The sequence below is a fragment of the Cyprinodon tularosa genome, unplaced genomic scaffold (assembly GCF_016077235.1).
Source record: "Cyprinodon tularosa strain WSP-4 unplaced genomic scaffold, ASM1607723v1 ctg1255, whole genome shotgun sequence".
Classification (NCBI taxonomy): Eukaryota; Metazoa; Chordata; class Actinopteri; order Cyprinodontiformes; family Cyprinodontidae; genus Cyprinodon; species Cyprinodon tularosa.
The window spans coordinates 1-14,587 of NW_024038065.1; the positions used below are offsets into that span (position 1 = coordinate 1).

A 14,587-nucleotide genomic window follows, 5' to 3' on the forward strand; every position below is an offset into this window, starting at 1 on the left:
TTCTTCTCCCCTGTTATTTCCTCTATCACATTATAGCCAATTATAGGCTCTACTGCTACGTCGGGGTCATTTGACACTAGAATTGGTACTAGAAGTGGTTTGGTCAGGGTGGAGTCTTTACCTAGCCTAAATTCTGCTTCCACCCAGCCCATGAAGGGGATCTCAGTCTGGTTGGCGGCCACTCCCAATACAATATCTGAGCCCAACAGCTCACTGAGAGGTCGCACTGTGCTGTGTGGTAAATGTTGCTTTCTCCATTCGTCATTAATGATGGTTGCCTGAGCACCTGAGTCCCATAATGCTACCACTGGAACTGTATCTAATGTGCAATGGACAGTGTGCCTCTTTGCAATTAACTTGATGAGTCTTTCCTTGCGTCGTGGTGGAAGATAGTTAACTAACGAGATTTGAGGTGGTGCATAGGGGAGGGCAGGTTGCGGTATGGTGAGACGTGATGATTCATGGGCTACCGGGGGTCTCGGCTCGGCAGCCCCCTCTCGTTTCCCTGCTGCTCCTTAGGCCGTCGACATCCTCTAGACAGATGCCCCTCTTGCCCACACCTAAAGCAATGTCTGCAGGCGTCCCCCATCTGAGCTTCCTGACATGCCCTACAACCTCTGAGCCGAGTACGGCCGGGTGTGAATGGTCTCTCAGTTAGTCTAACTTGTGTAGCCTCCACTGTCTGTAACACCAACTTCTTAATTTCTAGCACCTCAGCCTTTAGCGCTTCTAATGAGTCTACCTCTGTTTTGGGTCCTTGACTTTTCTTACTTCTTCCCCCTTGTTCACGAGTAACACTATCTACTGCTGTCTCTGAGGTTTCTGATGGATGCACTTCTGCCTGCACTTCACTGATTTTTGGGGACTTGCTCACAACTGTCTTCCTCAATTTTTGTTGTCTCTCTTGTTCTAAGTTTGTTGCCTCATTGATCCGTTCAATTAACACCTCATCTGTGACAGTACGGTTGCTGAGATATGGTTTGAGTTGGAACTTAACTGCATCACTGTAAAGACCAGTCTCTATAGAGCGGAGAAATTTTCTTTGAATTAGTTGAGGACTGAACTGCTCACCTTCTTCGCTTGCATCATCATCGCTGAATTTTCTCATTAGCTTCTCTTTCAGTTCTATTGCTCTGAATAAGAAATTCTGTGCTGACTCCCTTGGGTCTTGTGTCATGTTCATCAGACGATGCAGCAGGTCAGAGGAAGAATCCACTTTGTAATGCCCCTTAAGTATGGTTTTGAGGGTGGATAATGTCAGTCCTCGCTTTATTTCCAACATTTCCTGCAGATGAAGACCTGGGCTCACAGCACGTGTGACTGCTTCAATAATCTCTGCTTCTCCATGTCCTTTCTGTAGTGCCGACTCGATCTGGTTTATGAGGCTGGTGTAGGACAATTTTTCTTTCTGGCCCGCTTCACCGATCTGCCCCATTATCCGAAACTCCCGCCTCAGCGTGACCTCAGGCAGCCTGGTTGGTGTGGTGATGGCAGACTTTGTGTCTACATCCTTTGTAGTAATGGGGACCGATGCAGTGTGTCCTCCTGCTGCTTGCATCCTCTGCTTCATTTTTTCCTCCAACGCCCCAATTTCCTCTTCCATCTGTTGCTGTAATTTCTGGTACTGCATTTTCAACTCCTCTAGCTCCCCTTTCTCCTGAACTACGGTCTCAGCCTCAGTTTCTCCCAGTGTTGGATTCAGAGAGGAAAGATCGGACAGTAATTGCTGGAGATACTTCTGATATGAATCTGTGGACTCTTCACCCTCCTCAATTTCATCTAATGTCTTCTCCACCAACCTGATTAGGGTGCGTCTTGTTTTGCTGGCAAAACCCCCAACAGGTGCGTTACACTTTAGATGTTCACATAGGTGAATGAGCTCCTTCTCCCCCAGCGTCAGCAATCTCCTGCTCACCTCGTCCCTTGCTTCCTCCATGATGCTGCTTTGATTGGTCCGGCTTTCTTTCTATGCGATTAGGCCCTGGGCTGAACCAACCACCCTCTGCTACCAAAATATGTAGCGTGGTACAGCATGAAGCTGTCTCCACTACACATTTAATTTGAAATTCCGCTTTATTTTTCTTCTGCAAAGAGCCAAAAATGTTGATATTAGAATCAGAGTTCGCCACACACGTATATCAGCTTCACAGTCTATACGTGTCCTCATTCTCTGAATGACCGAGAACACACAGTGTGGCGAACGCGCCCTCTGCTGGTCAGGGGTCGACAGTGACTTCTGTTCAATAACTAATTTCAACATAACAAAATCACCTGTACTTATTAGAAAATAAATTCACCACAACTTGAACATAACAGTGGTACATTTATATTAGATTTAACATGTTTTTTTGATTATGGGGTGGATATTTTAACCTACTGATGGCTCTGTATGCCACATGAGCACAGATCCAATGGTGTATTCCCCACTCAGGATTAGGGTGCTGCCATACCAAAAGGCCAGAGCATAAGACAGGTCGATCATCAGAAAGGTGAATCCCATGGCGATGTTAGCAGAGACTGCCTTCCTTATTCCCATCGTTTTAGCATCTTCCAAGTTCTTGTGATATCTAGAATAAAGCCCACATTCTCAGAACCAGGCATGGAAAAGGTCACAAATATGCACCAGTGAAATTGAATTGCAATGTAACAGAAACCCAACAAATGCAACATTAGTGTGTCTAAAAAAAATACTTTAATTCAATTCTAGCCTTTCTCTGCTGACACTAACTGCTTTACTACACTACACTACAGGATATATCTTATTTGGTTTTCACAAATAAAATAAATAAAAGCTCCCTTTAATTTTTTTCCAAAGTAAAGTGGATTTTAAATATAGCTGCAGCCAATGTTTAGCCTCCATAAACTCACCTCTCAATCTCCTTCTTTTGACCACTGAAGGCAAACACCGTCCTGATGGCAGAGAGGACTTCTTCTGCAACAGCACCAGCTTTGGCATATGCACTCTGTTCTTTGGTAGTGAAGTTTGTCAGCAACTGTTCACATAGAAAGAGGCCCAAATGTGACTAAGACTGATGTTTTAAAACCAGGGCAATCTCACAAGATCATGGATAAGTCAATGTCACACACTTGTCAGGAGGCCAAGCCGTCTAGGAAGTGGGACCCAAAGTGGTTGAAAGAAGTACATGCTCTGAAGACTTTTCAGCTAACAAAACTTTAATTTTTTTTCTGGCGCAGGACATCAACCAGTGGTGTCAAAAATACACACATTTGTTACTTAAGTAGAAGAATAGATACTCCAGTTTAAAAACACTCTGGTAAAAGTTGAAGTAGAGTAAGTTGACCTCTTACTCAAGTAAAAGTGAAAAAGTATGTGCTACAAAAACTACTTAAAGTATAAAAGTATAAATTAACCTTTAAAAAAACAGCCAGATGCCACTATATTGAAAGCTGAATTTTTCGACTATTTCTAAAAATTATTTGAGATAGGGCCAAGGATGAGGGAGGTCTTGTTGGTCTCCATCTCCCGATAAGCTCTCGCCTGTGTCCGACCTTTCAGACATTTCAACATCTTTTTCTGAATCCGACATTGTAGCATGGCATAGACAATTCGCCTTTACAGTTTGAAGAACACCTGCTTGCTTCTGATGATTTCCATTGGCTAACCAATGAGTGTTTGCGTTACATGACTCATCCAATTACACTAGTTTCCACTAGATGTGGATGGCGCCAAAGATCTGCACTGGATGGCGCACATGACGGGAAATAAATATTTATAAACATTAAACCAGGGGTAACCAATTAAAAATCAGTGGTCTTCCAAATAAAGAAAATCATCAACCAGTAAAGGTCTGAAGACATTTTTAATGATCTGTTACTTTAACACTAAAAGTCTCGGAGATACGAGAATTTTCGTCAGCCTGCAATCCCCCCGCAGTAATTATCAACTCATGAATCCCTTTTCAGATGTAAATGCCCCATCAGCGCTGTGGCTGGAGAAACATTCCACCCCCTTCAGTTTCGGTTTTAGCTCAAGTCTCTCTCTTTGAGAGTGTTTTACCTGAGAGAAGGGGGGAGGGGGGGGGAATAATATTTGTGATTAAATATAACTAGCTCTACGTCATCAGTGTCGCCAACACCACAATGATTTCAGCACAGCCACCAGCGCAGCGATCAGACGATAACTGTTCTGTACAGTGAAAATAGCTGCATGACCTGGAACGCTGTAGAAAGCAACAATATTTATACAATAATTACCATTTATACAATAATGAGCATTATTTATTTGGGGGGAAATATAACTTAGGCGATCTCTTCTCTCTCTCTCTTCTTTCCTCCGCTGGCAATATATGCACAAATTCAGCTTATCCGGATTAATAACTCGTCAGCGAATTATTTATTCTACAAAACAGACACCACAGCAAGCCATAGAGTGAGCTACAACAATATTTTCCTCAAAAAGAGTCTCCTATCACGCTGGTAGAATTACATTGGACTCTATGGGGAGCTCAATGCTCCAAAAATGTGCAGGAGGAGCGAGCTCTGCAAGTTGCAAAATAATCAGAGAGAAATATTCTAAACCGTCACCAAGGAGAGGTGGATTATTATCACATTTATTGGATTCGAAAATAATACTTTTCTGAGGAATTTCCAAAAGCCTAAATGACAAATGACACCTATTTTATTATTTGAATAAGTATAAAATGAGCAATGACTCAGGAACTAGGATCCGTATTATACCTGGTTGTTCAATAGGTTTGCCTAAATAAAAGATTTAGATATTACTTATCCAGATATCCCTGCAAAAAGGTCTGATGTTGCAGAAGAAGGTAATGAAAAGTGTTTGGAGCATGCTCTTGTTCTGATGCCAGTTTGTTTCAGCCTTTATCTAGTCTCCTGTAGAAGGGCTGGTCCTATCACAGGTTATTTGCATTACAACAAGGACACTTAGCAAGGTAGAGTGAATACACAAAATTGAAGAGGGGAGGGGGGCTTGCAGGAATTCTCCGTGACATCTAGGCCCCGTCCACACGCAGCCGAACCCTGGCCTAAACGCACAAATTTTTCACCAAACCAGCCTCTCATCCATACGAAGCCGGCGTTTCGGGGGTCTGTAAACAATCTTTTTTTTATTCAGCCTTCAGAGTGGAAAGATTTTGAAACGCCGTTTTTGCGTTTCCATCTTTAAGCTCTAACCGCATTTTTTTTTTTACACGCATGCGTCATAGCGTCGCCTCTAAACACGCATGCGCGACACAGTATCACAACAACAATGGCGCCGTACAGTGTTGAATGGTTGCTGCTAATGTTACTCACCCTGCTGTCGGGCCTACAACAGAATCTTCTTCTTCTGGAATATCTCCAGGAAGAAAACAGAATTTAACACTGAAATAAAATGAGGTATTTATGCATTCATGTTATACATTGAATTTTGAAAAATTGCATCCTGTGCTATCTCAGAGGAGTTGACACTTGTATGAATGTATTGCTGTATATCCATCAGTAGTTAAAGGACATGGGTCAGCAAATGCAAATTCTTACTGTAAAACAATGACAGCGCAATTGTCGCTGTATGATCTGAAGCCTCATTTGGAGCTTTTAAACAGACTTTTGAAAAACTTTGATAATTTGCTGCTGTAATATTATAGATTTTTTTTAGAATAAAAAGCTAGCAGAAGTGCATAATCCAAAAAATAACAGAAATACAATTATAGAGCATTCAGTATTATAAGAAAGCCCACACTGTTTCTGAATAAATACATTATTGTTTGAGTTAAGTTCTGTTCCGTTTATGTCTCTTTCCTTGTAAGTGTGAAATGTCCCATGCTTCTGAATGCACCATAGCTATCTGACGCTCTTGAATGCATCACTGGTGAATGCTGTGCTGTGGAGATGCACGTTTGATTTTCCGCTAAATACAAAGCTTTGCAGTTTCCGATATTCCATCGGCTATCACGGTTTATTTTTGTGTGTGAATAACAAGAGACTACGAATAAATCAGCCGTACCTCGGTCAAATCTTTGGATTTAATGTTGTTCATTACACTCGTACTGGGGATGCATATCTCAGCACTTTTCGGCATAACACCGGACCGCGGTCCGCTAATCCATGACCTCTGCATTATACCGAAGCCAAGAGTAACGAGTAACGGTTGTCTTAAAAATCCAGAGGAGAAATATCTCATCCTGGTGTCCAGAATTAGAGAAAGCCAGGCTTGAGATAGCATGATTAGGGCTTCCTGGATTTATTCACTTCACAAAGGCCAACCAAGGCTCAACACGTGCAGCCATGTCAAGTCTGGTGTAACTAATCAAGCTGAATACAGGTCTGCAGCTTTCTTAAAGACACCATGAGGTAGACTAGATATTCATCCATGAGCAAACAATAGAAGATCAACTGAAAGCCTAACATGCATTTCCTAATCGCTCCTTTGCCATAAAGCAGTAAATTTTAAGGGGTTGCCATTTTTATTAAATAAACAACTAATACCTTAAGAATGAACAGTAGACGTCAATAATTTAACATATGCAGATCTGACAGCTGATAGATTTAGATCACACACATGCAGTAATGCAGTTAGCTGCAATCACACAGAAAAGTAATAACTGGTTTGTAAGACAGCAGTTACAATTAAAGCAACCCACCCTTTGCTGCTTCTTACTGGCCTAGCAATTTACCACCATATCAAACTGATTAGCCAAAAAAACTAATGGATGCCAACTAGTCTGTCACCAAATAACTTCTCCAAGAAGGGTTGTAAAACCACAGCCAAAGTTTAATCCCTAACCCTTCCCAACACTGTGATGGCTTTGCATCTTCAGATGCAAACTTTCAGCTAGTCATATCCTCTAACTTGCAGAATGCTATGTTGGGGGATTGAACTGAGGCTGGCAGAAGTGAAGCTCCTTCAGTCAAAAAGAACACCAAAACAATATCTACCAATGCGGTTTGAATTTCTGTACCTTACTGAAAAGTGCAGCTGAGATCCCCAGAGCTGGGCTCACAGCCAGGATGACGAGAGTCAGTTTCCATCCTTTGGTAAAACCGATGATAAAAGCTGCGATAAAGCTACTAAAACTTTGGATCAACATCCCCACCTTGTCACCAATTCCCTCCTTGATCTTGTAGACATCACTGCAAGGATAAAAAGAACCAAAGATCGATCCTATTAGCAAAGCAACACTACCACTTCCCAAACTGTGTGTGTGCATCATGTGATGTCTCTGCTACCCACTCTGTTAGTCGTGTGTTGAGCTCTCCTGTTTCGTTCACATCAAACCAGCCGATGTCCTGCTGCATGATTCTGTGGAAAAACAACTTGCGGATGCGTTTAACCTGCCGTCCGGCAGCCAGAGTCCAGAGAGACACCTGGAGGTAGGCCGCAACCAGCACGACGGCTCCCAGGATGGAATAGTAGATGGCAAACCTAAAAGAACAACCTACTGTATGAAGCGTTCCTTAGACTAACATCTGGACACTTTAAATGACATCTGTGTAAAACTTTACGTCGTCATTTCCTCTTCTAATGGGTTGGTCATGTTTTCTGAGAAGGTGAGATCTGTTGAATGGAAATTTTATTTCATTATTAGCATTAGTTCCATTAAGTTTTACCTGGCTTAAACTAATATGTCCAATGGAAATCATTTGTCCTAAAAAATGTAAATTAAATCTAGTGGAATATAAACAGTTTTTTTCTAAAAAAAGTACTACAGGAACAAAGTTAATTAAACTTTTTGTGTATCTAGGTTCATGATATAAATAAATTAAGTAGATCAGCAGTTGTTTGTTGAGGATCACTGCTATTAAAAATCAGTAAACAAACATTACTCTAAATATCTTTATTAGTTGAAACCATAAAAGGGACATATATTATGATCTTTTAAAAATTCGAGAGCAAAATACATTTCTATACTATGGTTACAAAAACAGTGCTAATACATTAGCGGACCCAAAATAGTAAATTAGTAGTACATTTTACCTACAAAACTACCTTTTTATTACTTACAGCAAAAAAAGAACTTTGCTAATTTAGTTAGAGCCACTTGTTGCTCCTGAACTGCAGCAGACTCCTAATATAACCTGTACTATGATGTATATGTATAATTACGTTTTGGTTCAAACTTCCTATGGAAGAAATACAGTGAGGAGCAGCATGACAGTCATTTGTACTAAAATAAAAATCCACAAGATTACATGGTTTAATAAAAAAAAAAAAATTCTCCAAATGATTGCTTACGAGTAATAAAATCTGACTATTTCAGTCTGTAGTGCTAATCTATGTCCACAATTTACTTATAGCTATGTTGATTAAACATCTCATTGAATTAAAATAAAAAAACAATGTACTAGTACGTGAAAACTACTTGTGAAGCGGAGGATTAAACAAAAATATAGAACAAACTAATTGAAATAAAAACCATCAGATATTGTCATGTGACAAATGGAAATGAGTGTGACCGACTGCAGAAAAGTCTGTCTGGTCAGTTGCTTAAAGTAGTGTACATGTATACATACAGATACTCATCTATACATAATACTCACTGGGGGGGTTTGCACTGGTGTTAGAGGAAGCGCTGTTAACAAGACTGTCTGTCATGTCTCCAAAGACGATACATATGAGAGGAAGCACCACCCCATTGGCTATCGCCATCACAGTCCCGACTAAAAGCATGAGAATGTCCAAGCTGTCTGCAAACCTGAACTACACAAGAAACAGATACATCAGAGACGTACTGCATGAAGGTATTATCTGAAAGCAGCAGGACACCGGTGGACTTCAGCCGAACAACAGCAGGATGTAATGCACTCCCATCCGATCTCCAACTTCCTCTCTTGCTGTATTTCTCTCACACATACAAGTTTCTATTATGCTTGTAATTGAAAACCAACAACAGAATTTTATGTATTTGTATAAGTATTCATCATTTTTATTTAACATTAATCTTATTGACTAGATTTTAACAGATTTCCTTTCACACACCCTTTTTTAAATCAAGAGAAAAATGGAAAAATATTTACAGATGAAGACCATCTTTCTAACAGGAGGGGATCAGGGCTGCAGCTAAGCTTACCACGGAGAATGGGCCAACCATGGGCTCCTTCGCCTCCTTTTCCTTCTTCTTCTTCTTATTAGTCTTTTCATCATTCTCTTCTTTTTCACTATAATGATTGTGCACAAAAGGGGGCTTGTTTAACAAAACATTTTTTTGTTCATTCTGTACCAAAAAAAGTTAAGATTATGGCTGAAGTGTATAGTTCACTATTCAAACACATATAAGGTGTAAAACGGGAATTAAAAAGTGGGGTCTGAGTAATCAAGCTGTAAAGTATTTAGAATAAAATTTGAAAACAAATACAAATCTATTTTTTCAATGTTAACTTCAAAAGAAATTCTAAAGTATCAACCCTCCAGATCACTCAGGTCTTCTGGCTCCAGCCTGCTCTGCATTCCTAGAACCAGAACTAAACATAGAAAAGCAGCATTTAGTTCCTATGCTCCACTTATCTGGAACAAACTTCCATAAAACTGTAAAAGTGCGGAAAACCTGAGTTCCTTTAAATCAAGACTAAAAACACATTTGTTTAGGATTGCCTTTGACTGTTCTAGTTAAACAGTTCAACTGAAATATCATTAGATATTTTTTTCTTTAGTCCAACTGTTTTTAATGTTCTTTTTTGTTTCTGCATTTTTTATTAATCTATTTTTTTCCTACTTGCTTTGATTCTGTTTTATTTTCCTATATTTTAATCATGTAAAGCACTTTGCATTGTCATTGTACTGAATTGTGCAATACAAATAAATTTGCCTTGCCTTGCCTAAAGGCTTTAATATTTATGTTTTATTCTCAAACTTTATCAACTTGGTTGGGAGGTGAAGGTACAGTAAAAGAGAATCTTTAGCACCTTTGACCTTTAGCATGTTCATAGTACATTTTAATCATCTTTACTGTAATGACATCATTTACATTCCTCTGGATTTGCCTACAATATACAACAGCCATTTAAAATCACTCTATATTTTTTTTACTCTGGATGAGAAACAGGAAACAATAGCAGGTGTATAATGATTAAACTTTAACCCTGTTTGAGTATTTTCTTCAAGACACTGACTTAAATGATTGGAATGGCTATCATTTTAAAGTATTAAAGCTACAGTGTGTAACAATTACAGGGATATACTACGGTGGCTGAGAAGTGCAAAACACATTTACAATTCAAAAACACATTAACAAATAAAAAACAAAATAACATTTGAAGAAACAAAATTATATTTTGTGAAACAAATGTATTTTTGAAAAAAAGAAGTTTAAATTTTTAAAAACAAATTTACATTTTAGCAAACAAATGTACATTAACAAATAAACAAAATAACATTTGAAGAAACAAAATTATATTTTATGAAACAAATGTATTTAAAAAAAAAAAGTTTAAATTTTTAAAAACACATTAACAAATAAAAAACAAAATTACATTTGAAGAAACAAAATTATATTTTATGAAACAATTTATTTTTGAAAAAAAAAGTTTAAATTTTTAAAAACACATTTACATTTAAGGAAACAAATTCACATTTTAAATAAGTTAGATTTTAGGTGAGAGAAAGTTTCATTTTAGAGAAAAAAAATACATTATAACTTCCCCGAACTCAAACCTTGTGGGCGGGACTAAGTTCGGACTGGCACCCAGGCTACGGGAGTGCATCTCTGTGCTATTTGTTGTTAGTATGGTATAAACAGCAAGTGTCTTTATTTTCCTGTTTAGTGTTTAGAGATCAGAACTATATTTTGTTTTATTTGTAAAGAGAGTTTATTTTTGTTTTGGCCTTGGAGCAGTCATCCTGCTGACTTACTGTTTGTTATTTTTTGTGTTTCATGCTTCATTTTGCTTAGTTCATTTGTGAACAAAGCCTCTGTATTTGCAAGTGGGTAAACAAGAAAGCAATGGGTAGAGCCAGTTGTCACTAATCTGCATGACAAATTGAAGAACATTTTCACAGAACTGAAAGTATTGCAAAGGTTAATTAAGTCTTTATGAGATTTTGAGATTAAAGACAATATTTATTCATTTATTTTGGTGGTTTATTCAAGGTTAGAAGCATTGGTGTGCACAGACTTTTTGAAGGGCAGGGCTGGAAAGAAGAAAAAGTGCACATATAGTTCATCATCACCCCTGTGGAGGGCAACCAGGGGGCATTTTAGAACACATTTTGGCTTAGGGGGTCTTTTGACACACCCTTAGCTCCCTAGGGGGCACTTGAGGGGAATTTAGCACGCACTTTGACTCCTGAGGGGGCAGTTTAGCATTTGTTTTGGCTCCTGAAAGGACATTTGAAGAAAGTTTAGTACATATTTTTACTTCTAAGAGGACACCTTCACAGGCCAGCAGACCCAGATGTTTCAGTCATTCTAAGCCCTTTCTATTACCTAACTCTGACAATACCCTGAACATAATAATTAACTGAGCATACCTTCCCTTGACTCTAAAGATAACTCAGTTTACACCTTAGTCATAACCTTCACAAAATAGGAAGTGGAGACCTCACAATTCTGTTCTTCATACTGACAGTTTAAGTATAAACAGCATTATAAATAGGAAAATTACCTTGATGCTGTCCCCTTGTTAGCGCGCCGCTTGTTATGAATGGGAATTGACTTTTCCCTTGATATTCTTATAAAAGGCTTCTAGAAGGATTCACTCAACTTAGAGCAGCTGTAGATCAGTTTATTTAGCTAACATTGGTTGATCTTCCACCATGCTGAGCTGTAGCTTTACTGCAAGGCATCGCAGGATGGTTGGGCTCGATGTGGGTCTATTAAGTGGCCAGTGGCACCTAGAGTGAAAAGTATCTGGTATGCCATTTTCAAAGATGTCACATGCCAGTTCTAAAAGTGTTGTAGCAGTTCAAAAACTACTTTTGAAATTAGCATGCCACTGCCAGTTACATAAATGGCTTACCAGTTTCAAAAGTGGCATATTCCACTATTATGCATGGCATGCACATGTACAATAGGTCATTCTAAGCATCTGTTGTTTTACAACACAGAAGAAGAAGAAGAAAAAGAAGAAGCAGAGTTCTGCATTTGATTAAGTCAGATTAGATGCTACAATTAGGCTAATGCTTAGCAGATCACCTGTTTACTGTAATATTGACAACAGGCTACTGCTCTCACACTATCAAAGAAAAAAGCAAACGGTCAACGGTCAAAGCAAACTGGCCTACCTGTTTCAAAAGTGTCATATGCCATTCTTCAATACTGGTATAACTTCTGTAACTTGAATGCCTGTGGCATATGCCACTTTATAAAGTAGCAGAAAAGAGACCACTTTTTTCTCTCGTTGTCACTTTAAGTAGCTACATCAATTGTCACCATCTGGCTTTCTGATATTTCTGTGGTTTTGGTGGCAGATGGCACCATGTCTGTTTATGTCTGCACACTGCTTCCCACTGCTGGAATTTTATTTAGGCTAAAAAAAAAATGACGAAAGACCAGGACGGATGTGTGGTGCTATAATCTTATTTCCTTTTGATCAGATAATTTGTGTTTTTTTTTTTTTTTTGTATAGACATATAAAGTGACCATGTACCTTTAAGTTCAGAAATATGGGATCAGATTGCAGGCTACTTTATATAAGATGTCAGCACTTTAAGCTATTACTAGCACAGCACAATATACATATTACATAGTCTACAGTACAATATCATCAGTTTGACGAAGATGATATGTATTTTTCCTAACCTTTGGCGTGCTGATAAATCCTGGTGAGTAAGTGTAGTTGGACCATTTAAATATCAAGACACCGAAGTGCCTGACACATTTTCCATTCACCAAACGGCCGGTCCTGTGCTTCCTGTGTCAGTGGAGCAGTGGTCTATCTCATAGTTTAAATACCTAAGAGTCATTTTTACACTCATACAGAGGAGGCATTTTCCTAAATTTGAAACTTAAATCCAACAAATGGCTTCAGCATATTTTGTTGTGTGAGGATATTCAAGTTGCTTTATTGTAAATAAGTATTATCTTTGTGAAAATCATGTTATTTCAACATCTGCTAGACATGGTATCAGATCATAAGGGTTTAATGTATATAATGACAAAAAAAAAATAATGTGATTGAGACACATTAATAAAATATATATCTATAATAAAAATAGATAAAAGTGAACTCATCTGTAGAAACGTAGACAAAGGTTAACCACTAGGTGTCGCCATTTGTTGACCATTTAGCCTGCTATAGATATGGTTAGAGGCCAGAAAAATCTACGTTTTGGAAATCGGATACAACAGGAGAGGAACATTTTTTTAATGAAACGGCCATACGATGAAACAGGTCTAAAAATAGATGGTAATTTGGAACAGATGTTTGTTTGTTTGTTTTTTCACAACACACACTAAATAGGTAGCCTACAAATTATTAATTATTGTAATGTTAAATATGACCTGAATATTCTGTTGCTGGTTATATTAAACAGCAACAGAACTATTAAAACAATTGTGCAAAGTAAAAGGAAAAGAAAGTATTTAATCAAATGTAAATCTGATCAAAACAATACAAAAACTGATATAAAAAGTATTCAGAATACAATAGTAATTTAGTGTATTTCATAATGTTTAGTTAGTGTCTAATACGCCTTTTTGAGCTTTACAAGTTAATATATAATTAATCTTCTGTTTTCTTTCTTTTGCACAATGAGTTTAAAAGCTTTACATCATAGGATCAAACTTTATGTTTCAGGGTTTTGCCAAATTTTCTATTGCATTAACCCCACATTACCAGTTAAAATATGTCTCAGAAAAGAGCTAAAGAAAGTAAGAAAAAATTTTATAATAAATAGCCTTTTGTGATGTTATCACCAGGGAAAATTATTCAATTTAAAAACAGCAAAAAGAACTACAATTTGCTATTGTTACAGGAAAGTCTAATAAACGTCTTAGGCAAATAATAATATAAAGAGTTTCCAGCATTTTTGCCTCTAAGGAAGACACTTTAGGATTACTAAAAAAAAAGAACAAAACAATGAAATACAATTAATTATAATTATATATATATATATATATATATATATATATATATATATATATATATATATATATATATATATATATATATATATATATATATATATATATATATATATATATATATATATATATATATATATAAGATTATATAAGATATTTAATAAGATTACGGAAATAAAAATAAAAAAAACTTTATTTTCTAAAGTAGCCTATTTCTTCTTGCTACAGGGAGAAAACATAAATTAGAGAAATGTCAAATAGTAAATAATAATTCTGAAATTCAACTGTGTCTAGGTAGGAAACGAAAAGCCAAATATAAGGGTACAGCGACTTGGTTACCTGAAACCACTAGATGGCGCTCTAGTTCTCTATATTGACCTAAGAATTTTAAAAAGCATTTAAAGCCAGTCCAAAAAAAAAAAAAAAAAAAAAAATCGTTTACTGTTATCAAAATGAATACACCAAGCCTAAAAAGAAAGAAATAAACATGCCTAATATAGGCCCACATTTACCATAAACCAAGCGTTGAAATAATGTCCATTTTTAATTAGTCAAGAATTCCTCACTTTAACTTCTTCCTAAAAAAAATTATTAAGAATATTTTTGTT

At 37.3% G+C, this 14,587-nt stretch overlaps 1 protein-coding gene across 1 annotated transcript; it reads right to left on the reverse strand.

The window, feature by feature from the left end:
- Positions 1-2,368: 2,368 nt before the first annotated feature.
- On the reverse strand, positions 2,369-12,374 carry LOC119777634 (ATP-dependent translocase ABCB1-like). Its single transcript, XM_038276599.1, has 8 exons — positions 12,327-12,374; positions 9,030-9,143; positions 8,500-8,659; positions 7,465-7,516; positions 7,193-7,384; positions 6,921-7,092; positions 2,869-2,993; positions 2,369-2,567 (listed from the first exon to the last, which is right to left on the reverse strand). The coding sequence occupies exons 1-8, from the start codon at positions 12,372-12,374 to the stop codon at positions 2,369-2,371; spliced, it is 1,062 nt and encodes a 353-aa protein (XP_038132527.1).
- Positions 12,375-14,587: the final 2,213 nt, after the last annotated feature.

Bases quoted from the DNA above. Each gene is read 5' to 3' on its own strand.
- LOC119777634 (XM_038276599.1), bottom strand. From the start codon at position 12,374: ATGGTGCCATCTGCCACCAAAACCACAGAAATATCAGAAAGCCAGATG. The intron at 8,660-9,029 runs GTAAGCTTAGCT...TTTCTTGTGTAG, and splicing joins TGGTTGGCCCATTCTCCGTG to TTCAGGTTTGCAGACAGCTT. The intron at 2,994-6,920 runs GTACAGAAATTC...CTATGTGAACAG, and splicing joins CAGCTGCACTTTTCAGTAAG to TTGCTGACAAACTTCACTAC.